At 42.9% G+C, this 24,477-nt stretch overlaps 1 protein-coding gene across 8 annotated transcripts; it reads right to left on the bottom strand.

Moving 5' to 3' along the window:
• Positions 1-174: 174 nt before the first annotated feature.
• nrg1 (neuregulin 1) lies at positions 175-22,070 on the bottom strand. Of its 8 annotated transcripts, none has more exons than XM_058616717.1 (8): positions 21,545-22,066; positions 20,486-21,438; positions 14,317-14,452; positions 12,599-12,666; positions 7,130-7,232; positions 5,923-6,076; positions 5,711-5,817; positions 175-3,393 (listed from the first exon to the last, which is right to left on the bottom strand). In XM_058616717.1, exons 2-8 carry the CDS (start codon positions 21,228-21,230, stop codon positions 2,871-2,873), a joined length of 1,836 nt encoding a protein of 611 aa, XP_058472700.1. In that variant the 5' UTR covers positions 21,231-21,438; positions 21,545-22,066; the 3' UTR covers positions 175-2,870. The 8 variants fall into 8 exon arrangements, with proteins under 8 accessions (XP_058472700.1, XP_058472702.1, XP_058472699.1 ...); XM_058616722.1 differs by adding an exon at positions 4,410-4,610 and having other exon boundaries at positions 3,266-3,393; positions 20,486-22,070; XM_058616723.1 differs by lacking the exon at positions 12,599-12,666 and adding exons at positions 4,410-4,610; positions 10,511-10,569 and having other exon boundaries at positions 3,266-3,393; positions 20,486-22,069.
• Between the last annotated feature and the right edge of the window lie 2,407 nt (positions 22,071-24,477).

The raw sequence follows: 24,477 nt of genomic DNA, 5'->3' as shown, positions 1-24,477 counted from the left end.
TACATTACTTTTTTGAAAGCATAAATAATCCGTAAACTGTATATGTATTTTTTTGATGTTGTCTCTAAAATAACAACAGATTAAAGTCGTCCATATTTGACACATTTGCACAAATCAGTGAGAGAACGTCGTAAACTTATTTCCAACAGAATCATTTCGACACCGAGTCACAAAACCACAGAACTGAATATTTAATGAGAAACAACAGCGCTGAAGGTTTTCATGGTGTATTTACATCATTTGGAAGATGGACTTTAAAGCAAAGCAGTGTGAGTCATGTTACACACATACAGTATGTGACAAAATGTGGACACTCCTATTTCACACTAATGACCATGTGGGAACAGGTGGTGGCTATGAATATTGAACATTTTTCAAATCCAGTTGTTTTTTTTAAATAGAATATAGATGTATATATACCATATACTGTAACAGTAATTAATGCTGGCATACAGCGAGAATTTAATAAATAAATATGAAATAATATTAGTGTCGATGTAAAATACAGAAGTATTTTCTGTGTTAAAACTGTTATTTATGGGGCAGTGGCGCGTCTACGTCGTCACTGCTGATTCTACACACATTCACTGTAAGAAACTATGGTTGACTATAGAACCCAGTGGTGATTATGTGAGTTACAGTCTCCTAAATCTGTTTATTCTTTGGCAGATTTTTTTTTTTGCATTGTAGAAGAAACCGACACATTCACCGAGGCATTAAAATGTAGGCAGTCGGTCAGTTTATGCCCGATAAAACGTACAAAATAAAGCCGGTTGCCGTTGTGTATATATGCAGCAATTTCTTTAATTCCCAAAATGCATTAGTCAGGAACACGTGGACAAAGTGAAGTGCATGTTTAAGCCTTTCATTCCACAGATATGATTGTAAAATTCAGAGATGCAGTCAGCAGGGACCTTGGTGACGGAGCGTGTGATCTGTTGCTGGTCTTTTTTTTTGTCAGTCTGTACTTATAAGTGATGACGTGGAAACCTGCCAGCACACAGTGAGTCGTGGTGAATGTCGGACGCAGCAATCGAGCTCAAGCCATACAACCAGCGCAGAAACACTTAAACAGTGACACTGTAAACGTGAAAAATTCACAAAAAATCCTGATAAAGATTTTTCTTTTCTTTCTTTTTTTTTACAAACAAAGACATTCTGTGTTAAGTGGAGGTATTAATAAAAGCCGGGACACACCAAACCGACAAACCGTGAAGAAGAAAGACAACCGCCTTCACTGCCTCTGTTTCAACCGATATAGACAAAAAATATTTGAAATATTTGAGCTAACAGCGCTTTACTTTGTACAATCTGTGCAAAGTGCGAAATGCAGTAACTCTCCACATCAGCAGGTGGCAGCAGACTGTTATTCCTTAGAGATATCAGACGACCTGCAACAAAGTGTTGATAGACAGTAAAGTTAGCCTGACAGCGACAACACAACAGGTTTAACACGACACTTTTTGAGTCAGTTTCACATGTTATACTTTACATCGGAAAAATGATAGATAATCATAAAAACGTCCCGCTAAATAGCTAGTTAGCTAGCTAGCTAGTCAGGTTGCTCACCAGCTGGAGCAGTTGCAGGTGGCTACCGACATCCTGCTAGCTAGCTTCCCTTCTATGTTTACAATCCCATGACTGTCAAAGGAAATTAAAATTAGCATCTACTGTGTTGTTTGTCATTTTTGTGTTATATTTCACAGTACTTTACATGTGTGTCTTACATGTTGCTAACAACAACAACATAGCAGCAAAATGGATTAGATGAGCTTCCCTAGTTAGCTAGCCTAGCTATAGTGCTAACATTAACGGCCAAATATTATGCATTTCATAGGTGTATGAAATGCATTGTTATCAAATGATTAGCTTTGCTAGATAGCCAATCTAGCTATAATGCTAATGTAAACAGCCAGACTGACTGAATTTCTTTTTCTTTGAGACAGAACACTATTAAATTCTGCAGAGCTTTACTTGCTGCTCAAGAATAAGGCTTATTTGACATGTTAGATTAAAAACGTCTCCATTCTTTATCTCCATTTTTCTTCATCTACAGTGACTCATTCGGCTAACAGCAAAGTCAAAGTGATTTGTCTTTCACAAATGGCCAAGAGCGTCTGCTGGCTATTCATCATGCTAAATGGATAGAAAATCAATGACAGATGAGAGCCACCGATGCTAACTGACGCTAAATCAATCAATGGCGCGACCATCGGCTTGGTATGTCCTGACCTTTAGGCTCAACAGTCGACATTTTCCTAACATTTTGTGATATTCTCCATGTGTAGTAGTCCAGTGATGGATGAAAACGTGTTTACACACAAACATTAGTCCAGATGTTGAAGTTCAGTACAGTGAGACATCCCATAATGAGTGCTTGGGTGTGAACTGCTCATTTATTCCACCACAGACCACGAGGACGAACATCGCCATGCATCTCGACGCGTCACACCACAGCAGGTTAAAGGCAGCCAGCGAGTGTTCTTTTATTCTTTTCCACTTGAATGTTTCCTGGAGGATTAAGATGAGCCGGTACATGATGCTGCAGTTCCCGCCAGAAGCAAAACAAACAGAAAGGCACCGTTGATATTTGTCTGCGCTGAAATTTACCGTGAGCCGTCGCTGCATACTGGTGTATGGCACTTTACCTACAGGACACGCACATTATTTACAGTTTTATAAAACTCTTTATTCACTACATCTAAAATAAAAGTTTCATTTATCTCTAAAAGTCTTTCACAGCAAATAATTTATAGAAAATAAAGGTTAAGTCGTGATTATTTCTTCTTTTTTTCCTCAACATAAAGAGATTCTCAGCACTTATCGTGACGCAGCAGCTGGATTTTGGTGTTTGTTTGTTGGTGGACGTTTCATGATGTCACGCTCATGTCACTGTTTGACGATGCTGGGTTAGTCCTGCCTCTGTCTGTGGCGCTGAGCAGCAGGACTGTGGAGCACCCTGTGGCGAGGAAGGACGTGTGGTCACCCCGGGGCTCCTGCATCATGCCGCCACCGTGAGCAACTAGTGCCGTTTTGTTGCTGCGGTCACTGATGTTGTTGTTTATCGCATGGTCTGCGTCATCGTCACGGTCACTCATGACCTCAAAGTCAACATCTTCCATGGTGAACAGCGGGCTGGGCGGTAAGCTGTGCACCATGTGACCGTGGTTATAGTGGGCGGAGTTCCTCTTCTGCTCGTCACGGCTCGAGTACTTGTGAGACTGGCGTATGTTTGACAGCAGCAGGGGGCGCTCCTCCTCGCCGGAGGGGCTCAGGGCCACTGAGGGGACAGAGATGGCTAGACTGGACAGAGGGGCAGACATCTCTGACGGAGGAGACAGTGGAGTCGCAGGTGAGGTCACGGGGGACTGTTGAGTCATCGCTGACACGAACCTACGACAGAAACACAGACACTTCCTGTTTGAAAGACATTTGTGTGATGAAGAGCGTTAGGCCCGTCGACAGAGTTAATGTGGTTCAGGTTTCCTAAAGGTTGCGGGACGCTTGTCGTCTTGGCGACAACGTTGAACCACAATCATCTAGCTCCAAGAGCTTTGACCTTTGACCACCAATTTCTAATCAGATCATCCTCGAGTCTAAGTGAATCAATCACAACCTTGATCATCTACCAATACCAATATCATTCCAATACAGTTCTTTTACATTGTTAAAACTAGCAAATGTTCTGGTTTTTCCTTTCAGTTTGAAATAAGTCCACACAAGGGACATGATCACAACAGCGTCCATTTATGTGATAGTTTGGGCATATGGATCTAAATTTAGTGATTTTGACCACCAGTATTTGACCAATATAAGTACAGAGTATCATATCAGGTCATCCCAATTATACCAAAGTATTCAAGCAGCTTATATATCGCTGATTTTCTGTTGGAAAAGGCTGTCAGACAGCAAGATAAAGCAGTGAATAAAGAGTGTTCTTCTCTTATTATGAGACCAAAGACGATGTGAAACTCAAACTAAATGTTTAAAAACTGCAACCCTCCATTTTATTAGGATAAGGAGTACACTGGATGTGGCCCCCTATGGCTATGGTTTAGAGCATCCAGATAATATTGAGTAATATGTATTGGGTACCTTGCTCAGGGATACCCCACGCCTAGAACTGGCGGGGACTTGAACTGGCAACCCTTGGTTCCCTTTACACTTGGCTATGGGCTGCCCTCGTGTGGAACTAAACTTGAGACGTTTTCAGGTCGGGTTCAGTGTGGATGGCAGGCAAATCAGCAGCAGAAATTACTAGTTTGTTTTGAAAGAAAACGCATAACTGTCACGAGCAAACATTCTCGACCAGTGATCACTCTATCGAGCTATATCGAGCTTTATTAGTTGTGTTTTCGTAAACCATCTCGGGTTCCGTTTGCGATGCAAAGTTTAAATTATTGTGTTACCTTGTACATTAAGGCAAGTCGCTGTCGGAGGTGAGTGTGTCTCGGCGCATATTTGAGCGGGCACTTAAGTCTCTGGTGCCACCAGTCGCGTTCAGACGACCCCGGCCGCCCTGTGAGGCACTCTGGCTCTTCTCCGCCAATGACATCACCGAGACAGACTCAGTGTCAGACAGAACAGTGTTGCTCCAGTCATTACTCCAGCTGCAGAGACAGGGAGGGGGGACGTTTACATGGGGAACGTAGCAGACAGGCCTCTAGACCTCGAGCAAATAAATATCATGAGCCAAACTGGATGAACTCATAGACCCATTTACTCAGGCGGTGGCTGCTTTTACATTTAGCTACATACTATGTATGTTAATCTGATGAGGAGAGTTAGATTCATATGTGAAGATCGATTGACCGGTTACTATTTTTATAGATAATACGTATTTATCTGGAATGGTTCAAGTTATGGAGGACACCTTTACTTTCAGGGAGTAGTTTGATTTTTATGCCGGGTGCCCTTTCTGACGCAACCCTCCCATTTACCCGGGCTTGGTACTGGCACAAGGAGACTCTGTGGCTAGGGTAAATTTGGAGTGTCCAATTAACAATGAGCAATGAGCAATGGGTTACTTGCTCAGCCCTTGACCTGGCGGGTACTTGAACCGACAACCACTCGGTCTCAAGCCAAGTTCACTCTTCTTGAAGTGATTCTTTGGGGTTTTTGAAGTGTGGTAGTATGAGGTACTGAATCACGGGCAACAAAAGGCTCACCTGATAAAATCTATGTTAGCTTAAGTCAACAATATCTTTAGAACGTGTTCGCTGCGTTAATCTGCCTTTTCCAACAGGAAACTGAAGCTTGTGTCACAAAACAAGACGATAACCAACCCTAGCAACAACTGCCACCCAGCAAGCATGTCCATGTTGGTACCCTCATACTCTTTCCAAGCTACCTGGGTACTAAGTGGGTACAAAATGGGCATGGACAAACACGCTTGGGACCCATATTGTCAGCCCAAATATAGTCCTATGGGGCCCACATAAACCTAAAAGAGTTGGACAATAAAGGCAATAAAACATGTGAATGTGGGAGGAGCCTTTTAGAGATGGATTGATTGCCTTGGTTTGACTGTCATGTATGAAGCATGAGAGTCTGGTCATGCTAATCTGATGGAAGGACTCAACCAGCTCATGACCCCTGTAGGGTAAATGAACATCGAGCAACCTCTGCTCCAGCTCACAAACACAAACACAAGGCCAGAACCTTTAACGGATCCAAACGGGGCCCATATTTAGTGAAACTCCTTCCTCACCTGTGGCTGGAGATGTGGGTGAGTGTCGTGGGTTCATATTTGCTCATGGAGAAGGTGGTTTCTGTCTCCTTCTCAGTTGCATGCTGTGCACTCATCCCATTACACTGCTGCGATAAAAGAAAGAATAGCAGAACAAATATTAACAGCTGATGTGAAACGTAAAGATTCAAACATGCTTTTTATTTGATAACCAGCGAGGAGGAGCAGCATACGTTGCTGAGTTGCAAATCTTGAAGAGGCAAGTTAGAAATCCGACGTCCTCTGGTGGAGGTTGCCAGGTTGGGACCAACACCAGTATTGGTATTGTTGTTCCTCTTGTTCCTCACGCTCTGCCTCAGGCGGTCGTGAAGCTCCTTCCTCTGCCTCCTGTTTGTGAAGAAACAGACGTTGTTTTGTGAAGCAGCCCCAGACGACACCTGGACAGCACATCTGACGGGACACTGGTACATTTACCCCCAAATCAAATTTAATCTAAAAGTTATTACGGCTTGACTGTACTTATGCTAATAAATATTTATTATGTATTGAGGGCAGTACAAAATACACTTTGTGATGTTGTTATTGTGTCTGACAGCACCACCAAATCCATAAATGTCTCTTATCTGATTCAGCTTGGTTCTGTCTTTGTTCCTTTATATGCAGACGATGTTCATCTTCATGTCAGTGAACCAAGGTTTCTCTTAAGTGGATTTCAGCTGTTTTTTCACATCCATTTTGCACCATTGAAGAAAACAAGCATTGGAGACTTGAAGCACTGCTTTTTAAGAAACCTCTGGGATCTTTTGATCAACAGCTAAAGCATTTGCACAAACTGCTTTGACACTATTTGGCTTTTGCTTGATTACGTGGTGAACTTTCTTCTTATTCTTGATTTGGATTGTAACATGTGACTTGATGATTAGTATTAGGTTTTGACGAAATTACAATGTCTTGATTGGGAACGTCTTGGTCTATTGATCGGCCAATTGAAACTCATTGATCTTCACTGGTGGTTTTGAACTTGCTCGTCCCAAATGAAGTTTGATATTTTTACAGAACTTTATATATAGTCAATTTGTTATAAACAACTGACATTGTGTTCAAAACATGGATGCTAACAGTGACAACAGATTTTACCCACTCAGGGAAAGGTTTACCTAATAAAATCTACGTTAACTGAAGTGTAAGCTGTCGTAAGAATACATTCACTGATTCACCTTGCAGTTAGAAACACCAAAGTTCAAGGAGGGAATCCACATTTTTAGCTCACAGGACACAGGAGTTGTTAGCTGTGAGATATCGTACACCTAAACTGATGTAAAATTCTGTTTTCTTTGCGTTTCTTTTTCTTTTGGTGGCACTATCGGACACGATAAAAAAATCAGGGAGTGCACCTTTAATTACGTTACAAATGAGACATGAGAATGTGACATGAATTACTTTGTTTTGCAGTAGCCAACCACACACATGATTCCAACGACTAGGAGTGCAATGCAGATTCCTGATATTGTTAAAATACGTTTCTGATACAGCTCCTCAGCTTCTGAAAAAGAGGAGAGTCCACGCTTAAAAAACGTGTCTGCAACACACACACACACGGACAGGCAAACACAACCATGAACCCAAACAGTAAGAACGAGCCCTGTCACTGCTAACATGACTGACATCTAACACTCAGAGCTGCCTCCCTTTGGCCAAACATAGTAATTATGACTCTCTGTGGTTATTTAGGTTTATCCTCCAGTCTTAACCTGTGGTCGGTCTGACTGACCAAAGCACTGGTGTCAGCACTGAGGGTGGGGTGCTTCAGTGATTTAGCACTGCACTGTGGGACCTGTGAGAAGCAGTGGTCAGCTGACCCTGAGATAGTTATGAACACAGATCACTTTAAATCTCAGCACTGGTGTTGGCCTTGTGAATCCCTAAACACTACAAACAGCTTTTATTGGGTGAAGGGTACACATGTTATGACAGTTTTATCAACCCCTTAAGCAGATATAACGGAAACCCAGCACTCAGTTTGATAAGAAGAGGCAGAAACTACGTAAGGGAGAAGAGATAAAACAAACAACTGGTGCAGCGACGCTGATCTACTGATGCATGCAACACAATGCAACAGACGAACAGGGAGGCAGAGGGGGGGGACATACAGGAGTAGGAACATGTTTAAAAATGTGCCTGCTTGTTGGCTCACCATTCAGAGTTTGCATAATAATTCCATTATCCTCAGTTTTACTTCACAGTAGGTGCCTGTTTTTATGCACATTTTCCGCGTGTGCATAGAAAACCTGAACGGAAACAAAGAAAATGATAAAAAAAATGTAGAAAAAATACAACTTTTCCACTTTGGAAGAAGTTGGCATTTCAAGAGAAGGTGAAATGCAAATAAGTGCAAGATCCAGTGAATCAAACTTTTGTGGTTAAATTGTTAAGCTAGCATCTGAATTTCACTGCACTGGAATCATTTACTGTGTTTCCATCATAGTACGGTTGGGTTTGGTACAGTTTGGTACTGTATGGAATGGTAAAGCTGTGGGTCAGGCTTGTGTTTCGACTGAGAAAAGCCACTTTACTTGGTAGACAGGGTGTGGGCTGAGCCAGGCTAGCTCCACCCTGACCGTACCGTAGCATTTTACTCTGCTACCCAAGGGAAGGGTACCAAAAATTGAATGTTTGGAGCCGATTATTTTGGTAGTATTCCTAATGGAAACGTAAAAAAATACGTAGGTTTGGTACATTTTGGAATGGTAAAGTCCTGGATCAGGCTTATGTTTCTACTGAGTAAACACCTGTCGCAAGCTAGTGACGCTTTTCTGTCGCCAATCAGCTGTACCGTAATATTCTGCTCTGGCAGCCCAAGGGAAGGGTACCAAAAATGGAATGGTTGGGGCTAGTCACTAAGATACTATTCCTAAAGGAAATGTAAAAACATACGTACTGTCCCAAACCGAACTGTTCCGCTCTGTGAAAACACGGCACTCAGTTTGGAAAGGTAAAAGCCGATTTTATGGAAATCTGGCGTGGTTTCAGGAAATGAAGTGCACTGACAGCTTCCCTGTCAGTTTCCTCCTGATCAGAGGCTTCACACTCACAGGTAGGACAGGAGACGCTGTTGTTGTTAAAGTGATGGTTGCGGAGGCAGATGGTATGAGCTAACATGTCCACACCTGTTTTCCCTCAGAGAGGTTTGACTGGATCTGCACAACCACAACAGCAGATCAGAAGCACAGGAGCATTTTATGTGACTTTGGGGGCCTCGGGCTAATGGATTAGCCAAACAATAATCCTTTGTATTAATTTTTTTTTTTTTTCATTTCTGCTTCTTGCCCTTTTTTCACAGACGGGATGGAAACCTTCAAACACAACTCTGATCAACATATAAGCTTTCCCCTTTTCCACCAAAAACATTTGGGTCAGGTTTGGTTACATTAATCCTGAGATTTGTCTCTGGTTGTGGTCGACTTACTCATCACTGTGAACTTTACATAAGCACGCTAAGGCTCTCCGTGGCTGAGTTCTGTCATATCTGCACACTCTCTCTTCTACAAAGAACTAAAAGCCACTGTTCTCTTCATTCTAGTGAAGTTCTCCATCTTTCTGTTCCACATGTAAAACAGAATTAGGGAAAAGAATGTTCACTTGGAGCGCTCCGTTCCATCCTATGACGGACAAAGCGAACCCAGTAACTCCTGCACTTTAAATGTCATGTTTGTATGTTGAATGTAATCCGTCTCCTGTATATAATCTAATAGTTATTATGACGGGTGCCCTTGGAAAAGAGAGTTTGATCTCAATCGTTTTTGATTTTTTTACCTGGTTAAATAAAGGTTAAATAAATAAATCATCATCAATTCTTTCAGTGAAACTCTGAGTAAAATCGGGTGGCAAAGCGATTGCTGTATTAAAAATTTGATGCAAACGTTAAATAAATAGATGTATAACAAGTAAAAATAATAAGAATATTTTGCATTTTAATAGGGTTCTACGCACTTTTGTGCTCGAACCCTAATAAGTGACTGACCTGGTGTTTCTCTTTAGAACCAGGGTTTTGTACAATTTATGAGAGGACATTGAACGCAACACTCGGGCTATTAAAGCCAATCATGGTTCAAAATAAACCACAATGGTTGGATTATGTAAATAGTTACCGGCAGAGTTAATTAAGAAGAAGAAGAACTAATGGTCACTAATGGTGGGTGTGATAGTTCATCGTAATCATAAGTGCTGGTGGTAACTCACACGTGTGTGTGTATCTGTGTGTGCGTGCTTGTGCGTGTCCATTGGGGCAAGTAGTAGTTGCTTCTTCCTGGATGTAATGACAACTTTAGTTGTTTTTGCCGTAACCACGAATGAAAGAGGCTAACAACCACCATCAGAGTACTCTTCACTTTACTCTAATTGTGTCAGGCTCCATCGCAAATTACAGAACGTGTGCCGGTTTTGAGTCGGGCTTGGACAAAAATACAGGACGTTTGTCTGTTTCGGTCAATATTCTCTCAGGCTATTACTTCTGTTTTAAGTGGAGGTGACCTTTGAACTCAGAGAGCAAAGCCTGAGTAACTAACAATTTAAAAACGGGAATGTGTAAACTGGATCATTTAGTTGAAACGGAAATAAACTACCACATGCACTTTTAAACATTCACAAAAAAAAAAAGAGACAACAAAAGAAAGAAGTCCAAAACACCAACATGCACAAGGTTCGGTAGAAGGACGGCGGCAGGGGTAAATCACAGGTCTAAGGACAATCATAATGCAGCAGGTACAGAAGTGCTAACAGAACATGCCGAGATCCAGCAGACTGAAGAGGAAATAGACATACTGTAAAAGCTGGCCATTACATAGTTTTGGCAGCGATCGCCGGTAAATTCATTTGGACACCTGAGCGGGAAATAGAAGAGAGACAGAAGAAGAGAGAAGGAGTTAATTCACACATGAGCTGCGTAAGGAACCCACATCAGTCATCACTGGTGTTGGCAGGAAGGGCCAGCTGTCGTCTTGTCGATCAGCTCAGACCTTCACGGCTCTCGTTTTACTGGACCATCTTTAATTTTTGAGGAGAGGACGAGAGGATCTGGTCAGGTTTTCACAGATTTGAATCTTGTTTTAGCAACAGACTGAAATTTGCATGTCTTTTCAGCACGGTCCTACTTGGAGATTCAAAGGTCATCAACGAAGAGTTGAACTGAGGTGTCTTCAGCTCTGATTTACAGGTGAGGAGTCTCGGGTGTCTCGGGTGTCATATACGGGGACACGCACAGGTACTTTGCCAATTCTTGGACAATGTTGTATTCAGAAGTGAACTGTACATTTCTTGGGGAATGTTGCATTCAAAGGGGCCATGACAATAATGGCAGGTTGCCGAATTCTGCTCAGACTAAGGGCCCGTTTATACCGTCTGTTTTACGTCCACCCGTCCCATACAGTACCCGTCGTTACCCTACATACATCCTGTCTTTTGCATTGATGTGGACGTTACAAAATATTTCCTTGTTTTGGGCAGTGCTAAGTTGCAGGCATCAGCAAACACGACGATCACCTACGAGGTTATTTTATTGTGCTCGATACGAAATAGACAGAAACCCAAGTGGATTTCGCGGCGGGGGAAATACAGGACGATAAGATTACATCATATAGATGATGTAATGCCGTACCATCTCTCAGATACACTCTCTTAGAAACTTCTGCCATTTTTAAATGCGCATGTAGACTCTTCTTCATCGTTTTCCTGACAGGACTAACGACCAGCGACAAAACCAGACTGATCCCTGTGTTTCAACTGATTTTGGCCATAGAACAATCCTTGAGGACTCATGTGAAGTCAAACTCCTTCTCTGTGTGTTATCACGCCTCTGTTTTGGTAGCCAGTCTGCCTGCTGCATTTGAGAGCGGTTGGAAATTCTGGACCTTTTCATTTCACACAAATACGCTGTACCCCGAATTTGGGTTGTCCAGTGTGTTTCGATTTGAACACTCCCAAGTTTTCTCAAAGCTTAAAGAGTTCAGGGTGTCCTGTGCACAAAGTGAGTGTCGGGATTCCACTTGAATGCAACACAAAACACAATTAGTAACATCACGCAGTTGAGTAGTGGAAGTGAGAGTCAGATGACAGAAGAGCAGTACCAAGAATCCAGTAGGAGGTGAATCTCATTTACTGTGCTTCAAAAAGAAGCTTGTTTTTGTTCAAAGGCACCAGACAAGAAAAGATGTAAGAAAGTTCTTTATTAGACCCACACTGGGGAAATTTAAGACCATGGGTTAATGTAAAGGTCTGGCATTTCTGCCTGGATTCATTAGTGATGCATACACCGCGTGATACATCACTGGTCAGCTATTATGCCTATTCAAGCTGTTTCACCAGTGAGAATAGGAATGATAGTTTACTGACATTAGCTGTCAGCATCGCCTTGGTTTTGGGTGACATGCGTGCTCGACTGCAATGTGGACTAGCTGTGGACTCCCACCACTCAGTCAGAACTGAAGAAGCCTCTTCATGAAACGTGGAACACCTTCAAGAAAGTCAACCTGCCTACTATCAACACTCCTGAGGATACGATGACCTGGAAGACTGAGAACCTTCAAGGAAAAGTGTGGATAAAGGGGGAAAACCCAGAAAGATCTTCTGTAGTTTGGTTTCTGACTTGATGTTGATGAGGGGAGAAGGGGGATGAGCAGTATGAGGACACTTCCGTCAGAAATGGAGGCGTTTCTCTGAGCAGCAAGGATGGAATGTGATGAGATGTCAAGTACATGCAAATTTCAGTGCTTAATGCCTTTCAGACTCAATTGGGGCCTCAGGAGTAACGTCTTCTGCATTGCCAGATTGAATTACTTGAAATAACATGGATTTCTGAGAGGGGTGAAACACCAGCAATGACATGTGGGATTGAATACAGTCGTGTTCACATACGTTTTGGGTCTGAGACTGTCTTAAGCACAGCTTGTTCACATCGGTGCCCATTGAATCCCGCCAAGCACCTGGTTGATGGGTAGAAAGGGGAAACAGGTAAACACTGGTAAGCACTGACATGTTACTACACACAAGACACATGGACGGACACACACACACACACACACACACACAGGGACACACACAAAGTACAGGCACAAAAACATCTCAGGATCCGGGAAACAGCCATTACTGGACGATCAATGTCTGTTTATGCGCTCCTGGATTTACAGCACAGAGGAAACGATGGTGGTCATGGCAACAAAAGCACTGATGTCCGATGCAGGTACAGGAGATTAGCTGAGATGTGAAGATATGTCCAATATGAGTGCAATGACCTATATTCACAGAGCGTCACTTACAAATTCTGCTCCTTTACTTCCTTTCCTGTCATTCTTGTTAAGGGTAAACTTGGATGTTTTAAGGTGACGTTAGCGATTAAACCTTGTCTTTTAGTAATTGGTTTAATTAAAGTGTCGTGAGGGGACAAAAGTGAAGCACTGCAGCTTCCCTCTGAGCTCAGCCTCCACTAAAATTCCTTAATTCGTCAATAAACAGTCATGACTGTGGAACATCTCTGCATCGTTGTCTGACAGCTTACCTGAAATAGTCGGGGCTGGCTTATTAAAAACCAGGAAGAGACCATGCTTATATTCATTTCTAAGGGATATTGATCTAGAGTTTTTTATGAATTCAAATATGAATTTCCCGGGTCGCCATGTCTGGAATCAGTGAACAATCAAGGTGAAATAAAGTGAGCATATTTTCAATGATGATAGTAGTTTGGGGGAGTTTGAAAATACAGTCACCTCACCTCACGTTGAACATTTGTGGACTTGCACATCGGCTTATCTCACAGAAATCCAACCTTACCATGATCCATTATTTCAGTGTTTTCATTGTAGCAACCAAGAACGTTCTCTTGCATTGCATGCAGGGAGCAGTACCTTGCAAAGGAATGTGTAAAACATCCCGGAGCTCCTTGGAAAAGACAGACTGTCTCTTTGGCATGACAGCTAACTGTTGTGTGACACTGAGCTGCAGGAATTAAAAGCCAGCAACTGTTAATCAGACTGTGATAGACATCTGCATATGTGCTGAAAACAAGTGCAACATTTTAGCGTCATACAGATATTTGTTGGGACTCTTCCGGGCTCGTCTGGATGTCATGTGACAGATAAATGTGGCTTACATTGCCCCTCTACTACAGAGCTGATCTGTTAGCATGTATCTTCTCACTGTCTACTGCTAACTCATTCTCTTAGGGAGAGAATAGTGAATTCTAGCTACACAGAACATATTCCACACTGGGAATGGAAGCATTTTCATAGCAACAAGATCTTCTCCAGCACTTTGCATTTTGGAGTATTCATGATGCCAGAATCCATTATCCAGACTCTAACTTCCAGCGCTGGCCACCGTCTGTTGTCTTGACCCCAGAAAATGGAAGGTTAGGTTCAGGAGGTTAATCATCCATCACAGGAACTCAAGGGTGCAGTAGCTAAAGCCTCAAATCATGACCAGTTGGCAAGATCCATATCTTGGACGGCATCCACATCCGGGATAGGCTTCCATTTTGTAAATGGAGACGTGATCCATCTTTTTCGTTGATTGTCTTTCATTGATATTAATTATGCAGTCACAGACAATATCAGTATCACGCAGTTAAAAAAACGTACCTGCAGAGGAACTTTGTGCTGCCCGGCGTGATTTCGAGGGTGAAACACTCTCCTCCGTTAACGCAGTAGTTTTTCTTGCTGTCACTGCAGCGCGTCACATGACTCGAGGTCTTGGTTGTGGTGCTGGTGAAAGCTGCTGATGACAAACACACAAACATAAAGTCAGTCAGATCCACTTAGACTGCAGACAGAAATATGTCCATACATGCATCTCAAATTACTTCACTACTACTATTTCAAACCTTCACCATGTTTCAAAACAATATGTATGTGTTTTTTCATTGTATTGATCATATTTTGTGAAAACAGGGTTTGAAGTGTAGTACTGCCTTGTGCTGACAGGGCTTATAGGTTTGTGTCAGCTAAAGTAGATTATGTAATAACCACACGTGTGTTTTAGTAGAACCACTTTAATACAAGGACAAAAACCTGACCCCAAATTCTGGGGTTTTCAAAAAAGACGGCGAAATCATCAAGAAAAATTTGTTCAGATTTTGCATTTATGAAAGACGTTTAGTTTCAAACTGATTCTAAACACAGTGATGAGTCACATTAAAAATCTTTTGCTAGGTCTGTGTCACTTTGCTGTGTCATACTTTCCAAAATCCAGCAGTGCGTGAGATCAAAACTAAAGTCTCAGTGTTACTGGTCTTATTGTTTTGTGTTACCTTTAAGGACTAAAAGCACCTGAAGTAGATGATGTAATAATCACATTTGTGTTTTAGTAGCACCTCTCTGCTATAAGGATAAAAATGTCACCCAAAATCTGGAGTTTTCAAAAAAGACGGCGAAATCGTCGACAAAGAAATGTTCAGATTTTTGCATTTATGCGGAGAGAGAGTATTTCAGATGTTTCTAAACAAAGAGATGAGTAACATTAAAGATCTTTTGCTAGGTCTGCATCACTAACAGAATTGGCTGTGTCATACTTTCCAAAAATCCAGCCTGAGGTGAGGTCAAAAAGAAAGTCTCAGTGTTACTGGTCTTATTGCTTTGTGTTGCCTTTGAGGATCAAAGCAGCTAAAGTAGATTATGTAATAATCACATTTGTGATTTAGTGGCACCTCTCTGCTATAAGGACAAAAATGTCCGCCAAATTCTGGGGTTTTTAGAAAACAAAGTTGACAAAGAAATGTTCTTGCATTTATGCAGAGAGGAGAGGAAAGACATTCAATATCAAATGTTTCAAAACAAAGCGATGACCCATATTAAAGATCTTTTGCTAGGTCTGCATCACTGACACCACTTTGCCGTGTCATTCTTTCCAAAATCCAGCCTGAGGTGAGGTCAAGAAGAAAGTCTGACGGGGTGAATGGTGCAGTGAGTTCAACGCGGCCAGCGTGTCTCAGCATTACTCAGCACTTTCCAGCTCTGCAACAAACGGCTCCCTCAGAGTATGAATGAGAGACGCAGATCAGTGACGCTGTGATACATGAGGACGAGCACTCCCATCATGTCTTTATTGATCACGACCCCGTTAACGACAGCGTTCGTATCGATAGCGTCCCGCCCACCGTGGGTGATGGGGGGCGCAGAGAACACGGGGACGCAGCTGGAGCTTATCCAGCAGCCACTTCACTCAGGCTGGACGTGCAGAGCGGTCGGTCTGCTGCAGTGGATGATGTTTCTATCAATTGCTGTCAAGGACAAAGCAGGATGCACTGCAGCAGGCGAGAGCTGCCGCTGTGTGTTTAACTGGAAATGACACGGTCACATTATGTCAAGGTGAAGGTAACAACATTCTGGATTAAGGATTACTTTTAAACTTCCCTCGACTGGTTCTCCACTCATTTTTTCAACACTGACCAAGTGTTAGCACACTGTGACTTTTCGTCCATCTTCACCTTCAACCATGCATGTATTGGACAGTACAAGCTGTCAATCACAGCACAGCCCCGCCCTAAAACATGTCCTCCTTTATGGTCTTTTCCAGTGTCACTTATCGTGACCCAAATCACAGCGCAAATTTTAACATAATTTAGTGATTAATATATGTCACACCTAATATTTTTAAATGGAAAAATAATAATTTTCAATGTTTGGTAAATTCATTATTTTATATTATGTTATTCAGACACATGAATCCAAACTAAAAGGATGTGAAATTTCTACAAATTAGTTTGGTCCAGAGAAACTGAGAAACCAAAGACAGCACAGTATTGGGGTCAAGGACATGGTCAGAGGACAACAATCATGTCTAATTTTCGATAGGATCTGAAACCTATCAAACACAAATTGACTTAGAAATATCAAAAAATAAAACAGGAAACTTCTTGAGGAGGAATCAGGTCATAACATGTTTATGACGTTATCAAATATCAAGCAAATGTAACTTAGATACTGTGTAGCCTGTGTGCTAATGCTCACACTGCATTATTCAGTGGACAGGAAATTAATCTGCACCGACGTTCGCCTCTCAGATTCATCAATCTGCTGCTTTCATACTCAATTTTCTTTTCAGGGATTTATTACAACGATTGCGCCCATTATTCCATTAGACTGTGGTACGACAACAAACGATCATCCTCACACTCGTAAAACAATGAATTCCACTGTTTTATGACCTTTAAAAGTCCTTTAAAGACAAATATTTACTCCCACTCGTTCTCACAGACGTCTGGTCATACAATATTCAGACCAACACTTCACTCACATCACTCCACATCCATTCATTTTGCAATCTTTGTGAGTGAATGAGTGAGTGAATGAGTGCTGCATCAGTCGTCCTCAACGAGAGACTTGTAAATGTTAATGTTGCAGATGAAGCTACAAAACTTTCGGGTTTCAAACTTCTAAGACGTTTAAAAGACCTACAGTGGACGGCAGAGACACTAAGACGCTTGAAAGACCTACAGTGGACGGCAGAGACACTAAGACGCTTGAAGGACCTACAGTGGACGGCAGAGACACTAAGACGCTTGAAGGATCTACAGTGGACGGCAGAGACACTAAGACGCTTGAAAGACCTACAGTGGACTGCAGAGACACTAAGGCACTGAGCCTCTAAGAAGACGTTTGAAAGACCTACAGTGGACAGCAGGGACACTAAGACGCTTGAAAGTCCTACAGAGGACAGAAGTGACACTAAGACCCTGAGCTTCTAAGAAGACGTTTGAAAGACCTACAGTAGACGGCAGAGACACTAAGACAATGAGCTTCTAAGAAGACGTTTGAAAGATCTAAAGTGGACGGCAGAGACACTAAGACACTGAACTTATCTGATGTGCTGCCGCAGTCAACTCATCAATAATTGAATTTTTTTTCTTCTTCTTTTTGAGGTATTTGTAAAGCAAACTCTTCTACTTCAGGCAAGTTGAGGAAAGAGTTGGATGGTAGAACATCTGAAATGACCCTGAACTGACAAAGCAGGCTGTAGTGATTAGAAAAGTCACTAGGAAGGAAAAGTCCTCCGGAACTACTTTGAAGAGAGGAAGAACATATCCAGACCAGGCTTGAATCTGCAGCGTTGAGTCCACCGTCGCAGAACTCTCCACATCCTGTTGGTGAACTTAAATGCTTCAGTCGTATTTGACTTCCAGTCATTTTATCAAACATGCCCCATTTAAGATAAGTGCTTGTGATTGGTACCAAACTGTATCAAGATGAATGGAATGAAATGGAGCGGTGGTGCCAGACCCGTCTGTCAGAGTGAATAAGTATGAGCTGGTTTCTCTATGAACCGACTGACCGTCTGTCCTTCCTGAGAGAGGGATCCGTCCTCTGTGGCTCTTTCTGAGGTTTGTCCCATTGTTCCTCATTCCATTTGAGGGTCTAAGGATAGAGACTTTAAAGCCCTTTCAAGCAAACATTGGGTTAAATAAAATTGACTCAAGGTTATGGGTCCTGGCAAAACCTGGTTTCTGTTTCCCTGTTTGACCGCACTGTCTGCTGCAGGTGAGCCTTGCATGTGCAGAACAAAAGAAGCTAGCGTCCTGCTAATGAGATGGACGTTAAGAGAAATGTAATTAAGTTAATGGAGTTGTAAAAATAAATCTGCCGTCTCTCCACTGCGACTCCATGCTTGCGTCTCATGTTGCTTGTCAGTAAATGGTGAATGAAAGACTCCAGAGTCTCGGCCTGGATATCAGCTGTCTACACCGGAAGCCCCAAAAATATTGGATGTTCCCCCCCGGAGGTTAATTCGTTGCCATATGATAGCCGGTGTGTGCTCCAGGATTACCAGTCCTGCAGAAATCACCCACCAAAGCCGTTACAAGCAGGTCAATGTGGTGCGGTACGCAAAGAAGGAACCTCGATGGGAAAAATGAAGTCACACCGACAGGCATGAGACACATCGATCATGTCAGGAAGTCTGCTGCAAGACAACTTAGCTGCTCTCCATCAAATGCACTGACCACAAAAACCAACTCATACATGATCACGTTTTCCACTTTCACAGACGGCTCTGACACCATCAGCCTGTCCAGTTCCTTTAAGTAGTGGCTTAGTAGTGCGGTGCTGTGTAGCTGTTGCCAAATTAAAAACATGAATATGTTTAAGCTGTAATCTGTTAAAAAACACATATAAAAACTGCTCAACTTCTCAGTTCTTTCATCAAAAAATGGTGATGGACTCCCGTTGACAGTTGAGGAGATTTGTTTGTGGTTCTTTCTCCTCCAGTGAGTCGTGTTTGATGTCACAACGTGACGGCGTAAACAACCACCGCAGACGAAAAGCACCAGGGAAAGCACTTAGACTGTTGGTTACACTTAAAATATCTTCTCAGTCATCAGAAACCCTCGTCTACTGCAGAGGCAGTTGACCCTGATGGTGTCTCTGATTGCATCTATTCATGCTGCAGAAAAGACAGGTTTCAGTGGGTGTTTTGACTCGTGGAAAAGGGGGATTAGAAGAACGTTGAAGAACCTAAGTATGTAACCTTCAATACTCAGAAGATATTTAGTTTGTCCATTGTTGGCGACTGTAAAAACACGGTGGTATGAAATGGCTGCCTGAGTAGAGGTGAAAATAAAAGGCATAACATATCTTTAATTTCGGGCCAAATTAAAGAAATTTCCCCTCTACATTTTTGAAAACACTGAGCCTTTTACGACTTTATTGGATTTCCACATTTTCTTGGCACGTTTCAGCTCAGCAACTTAACCTCACTTGGCATTGATTCTTTCCCTCTGACACCTGATTCAAGGGCTTTGGTTTCTATTGAGGATTATCCTCTTTGGGTGCCTGACAGCTGACACTACGAGAGAAAGTAGGCGTTTCTCATACTGAAAGAAGACAGTTTGGAGTTCTGGTCAATTAAGACTTCACCGGAAACATATGAGGCAACGTTCTTGCACTGACTCTGGTCTGGTGTCACACCAACAAACGTTAGACCTGTCGGAACACAGACTTTAACCCGATGTAGACCGTCTACTGCCCGATTAGCTGAAGCTAATCCTTCACAGAGGCACTGGTCGAGGGCAGAGAGCCCCCCTCCCTCCCTCCATCCCCTCTGCTGTCACCTTCAATTAGCTAACCCAGATACAGTGTAATAAATCACACGCTGATGTGACAACAACGGGAGCATCGTGGCGGTGAGCCGCCGGCAGACAGACTGCACTGGGCTGCTTTTCCCTGCGGCGACGGGATGGAGGGGGCATCAATTAGCCTCCAGCAGTCTCTGACCTTGAAATGGAGCACGGGGGGAGAGACAAAACAGGAAGTCTCGCTGTACCACAGTTTGTGTCGTGCATCACTTATTGATTGTGCACTTTTTCATGACTAGAAATGTGCATGTGCATGTTCTTGCGCCTGCGCCGCACCGAGGCACTCAAAAAAGAAGACCACAACGACCGGGAAGGGGGGGTCCTTAACTGTCGTAAAGCACTGTGCTTGAACTGTAATTTAAGGGTGGGTGGAGGTGGGGGGCATTAATACTTAATACTTAAAGAGGAATGTTAGAACATCCTGTGTGAGTGTGGGTGTGAGGGAGGTCTGAACACACACACCTCTCTGTGTAGCAACATTTCAGAGTCTTAGTCATGGGCCTCACGCTTGACTCTGCGAGTCGCGACTTGTCCTGAAAACAGACACCTTCAGACAACACGGCCTCACCAGTGACGCAAGCCCTTTTCACCTTTTACTGTTTCTACCTTGTTATTTTGTCTAAACATTCTTCCTTTACATGATTGTCACACTCAGTCTGAGGAGGAAAGTGTTGTGTACTTACAGATGCTCGGGACGATAATGTCATTGGATTCCTGTGTGGGCTGCGGGCGGGGAATCTGCCTCGGCGTGACGGTGCGCTCTGCGTTGTATTTCAGTGTGACGGAAGAATCGGCCTGAGTCACTTGTGGAGGCCTGGGCACGAGCGGCCCTCGTGTGGAGATCTCCTCCACTAACACCTCAGGATGAGCTGGGGTGACAGCGATGGTGGAGGTGGTGGTGGTGGTTAGGGACACGGTGGATGATGGAGATGAATGAGGGACAGACACGGTCAGTACCAGCGTGGGGTCAACTGATATGATTATAGGGTCCTGTCCAATGGGCTTGGGGTCTAAGTGGGTGGGCGGCTCGTACTCAAAGATCTTATCCACAAAGACCCATTTAAGGCCGGCGGTGCAGAGGGCTAAGCTGAGCAGACAGGCCAGGATGGGCAGGATGCAGATTTTCTCTGAGTGCAGGCAACTGTTAATCCGTTCCACCTCGATGCAAACGCAGCAGGTCGCTGGCAAGGCCACAATTCCCAAAGCCCCCACATGCTCCCCATCCCCATCATCATCAGCAGCAGCAGCATCAGCGCCTCCCTCTGCAGCTCCCTCAGCACCTTCCTCTTCCCCGCTCTCACCAGCTGCCTCCGTCTCCTCAGGTTTCTCCTCTGGGACTTGTCCGGTATCACCAGTGGAGCCGGTGGGGGAGGCCAATCCAGGAGGGGGAGCTGGCCCTGCAGAGAGGTCCTCCATTCCCTCAGTCATCCCGTCCAGGTTCTTCAAACTCCTCCTCGACTATTAACTCAGGACATCACACGGTGGCTGCCTGCCACCGGTCTCCTCGGGCACAGTTTCCATGATGATGCTGCAGAGTCAGAGTCGGAGGTTTAAGATGCTGAGACCTTGTTAGACGGCAGGGAGGTGGTGCGTAGAGAGGAAGAGGAGTTCCTCACTAGTGAAAAACTCTACTCTGCTGCAGGCAAAGATTGAAAAAAAAAAAAAGAAAAAAAAAAGAGTCTGATTTCCTCAAAGCGTCCCGTGTGGTTTGGTTTGGTGGTGGAAGTGCGGCGCTCACTCACCTGAGCACTCGTGCGGCAGAGGCGTTGAGGAGGAGCTGGGCCGGCTGCGGATGCAGCAGCTGTAGTGCAGAGGACAGGACGGCCGGGCACTGCAGTGGCAGCAGGGACATGCTGTCTGGTGAGTGAGTTCCACGCAGCTGAAAGGCTGAATCATCAGGGAGAGGCAGGTGCCCTTCCTCTGAGCGCAGCCACAGAAACAGATGAGTAAGGAGAAAGAGAGAGAGAATCAGACAGCGAGCAGGAGGGAGAGGGAGGTGAGGTGGGGGGGGGGGGGGGCTGCAGCAGCAGCACAGAAGGGCAGAAGAGACGGGATACTCCCCTTTTTCTCCTCTCTTACCCCTCCTCTCGCAATCTTTCCTCTCCAAGTGTTGCCTGTGGCCTCCTCCTCCTCCCACTCCTCCCCGACTCTCTTCCTGTCTCTGCTCCCAATCCCAGCACAAAGCATCCTGCTAAGCAAGTTCCTACTTGATCCAATTAGAGTGCATGTCAGCGAATCACAGGCCGGCTAACTGCGGTGGAACCCCCCCCCACACCCACACCCCCTCCCCGCCCCCCCAGAACCACTCCCCATTGATTATGCTGATACCAAAGGGTGTGTTTTCTGTCAAGGGGAAGGAGACATGTGATCCAGCCCACGAGGACGCAGCCATTGTGTCCTGCTCTTCTCAAGTGTCTGCATTCAATAGTGTAATAACATAATGGCGATAATGAATAAGTCTGCCACACACACACACAGACACACACACACACGTATAAATATAGATATACATGTTCCTATAATTAATAGCATCAGATGTTTTCCAGACACAAACTACTCACAGATACTGAGCTTAAAGTGAGAACATGGCAGCCAGCGGGGACATGAGGGATAAACTCATTTTTAGCCACTAAACAAAATGTTCACCTCATGAAATTTATGTCAACTTAAGTCTACGATATCTTTACGAATAAGTTTTACGTTACTGTTAGACTCAAAAACTGAAGTTGTGTGCCACTTTGTGAACCGCTCACTCTCACACCAAACCCCATAGAGAAAATCTGTGATTTTATGTCACGGCACAGTGGAGTTGTCGATCGACTGCTGCCTCCATCGATGAGTGTATAATATAATAAATGTGTTATTTTGTGGCTTTGCGGTTTGAAAAATTCTTTGTTCAGATTTACTTTAGTGACACAAACTCACCACACGGGGCAGCAGTAGAGCAGCAGCTCCTGAGTACTGTACATGGGAGGTTAAAAACGCTAATTTTCTGGGGTTTGGTGCAGGATGAAAATTTCAGTTTCCTGTTAAAAAAAAAAGTACATTTAACAGTGAAATAAAGCATTGAACATATCTTAGACTTAATCTGACCTATATTTAATTTGGTGAGTTTTTTAGTAGTAGCAAAAACGCTGACTATGTACCACTACTTCATACAACCACATTTTTAGAAAAACCTAAACTGTCTCTAAGTCACACCATCTCTAACAAAATGAGTGAAAATCCCCCAAATGCAAATAAAATCATTACATCCGTGACCCCCCCCTCGGGCTAACAGGCTCACAGCAGCAGCAGCAGCAGCGAGTGTTGAAGAGTCGGGGGCTTAAATAAGATGAGGAGCAGATGAAAGGTCAGGTGGACGGTGACACCGCACTGACCCTTTCCAATCCAGAGACAGAATTAATACCAGTAATGTATCTGTGTGCTGGACGACTTCCTGTCAGGGCCTGAGTTAGAGACCCAGTTATTGATCGTCTTCTTCTCAGTGTTTCTCTAAATGAACGCAGGACAAAGAGCAGCAGCACGAGGGAGTGAGGGAGTGAGTGAGTGAGTGAGTGCATGAATGAAAGAGAAGGAGAGAACTAATATAATCACATAATAATAATAATAATGATGATAATATTTAGATTTTTCACATTTTCATTTCATGTAGTTTTACAACTTGGTTGGTTTGTACATTAAAGCTGCTGCACTAGGTTTTTTCTTAAATCTTAATAATGTTTTAACATGTTTTATTTTATTTGTTTAAATTTAATTATTTATTGCAGCGTTCCGTTGTATGTACAGTAGTCTGTTTCAACAGTTTTATGATATATGACATTTTCTTACGTCCATATTGTTTGACATCATTAGTTTTTATATTTCCATGTATTAATTCAATATTTGTTCTATTGATTTTTCTCATATATATTTTTTCCGTGTCATATGATGTTTTTTGTGCATACAAATGATGATTTTATGTGCATACATGTATATTATGGATAGTATGTGTTACTGTATTTGTGTGTGTGGGCACTTTATGTAACGTAATATGTAAATTTGAACTGTGAGAAACTAGAATATGCAAATAAATTAAATGTAGAAACTATTTTGATTATTAAATTAAAAAATATTCTGTACATTTTTCAGCTTCTTCAATATGAATATTTTCAAAGAAATCATTAAATCTGAATTAACATTTGAGAACATCATTGATTTCTGACAGTTTCTGAAATCATAGGAAATCAAGAAAATAATCGACAGATTAACCAATTATGAAAATAATCTTTAGCCGCAGCCCGAGTAGAAACAAATAAATCAATGTCATTCATTTATTCAAGCACATTATGTTTCTAGATTATTTACATATTTCCTGTATGTATTGTTTTTATTGTGCTCATTCCCTTTATCTATAAACAGTTTATATTTATATTCATAAGATTTGTTTGTTTTTACAAATTATTCTCACTTTTATATGACTCTTTATCCTCTTTTTATACATGAATCATGAACAAATAATAAAACAAAGGAGTTCAACTGAGATAGAAAATGAAAGAATGTTTCATCGAGTCAAATATTCAACAAATTCTTTTGAAAAACTTCTGAATGAAGTTTCCCCTGCTGACTCATGCTGACTCACATGATGCTGCGTCATTCTACAGACGGACGGAGGGTTTCATCTACGTCTATCAGT

This window comes from Solea solea, chromosome 19, assembly GCF_958295425.1.
Source record: "Solea solea chromosome 19, fSolSol10.1, whole genome shotgun sequence".
NCBI lineage: Eukaryota > Metazoa > Chordata > Actinopteri > Pleuronectiformes > Soleidae > Solea > Solea solea.
Note: the sequence above shows the minus strand (reverse complement) of the source record. Positions and strands in the feature narration are given on the sequence as shown.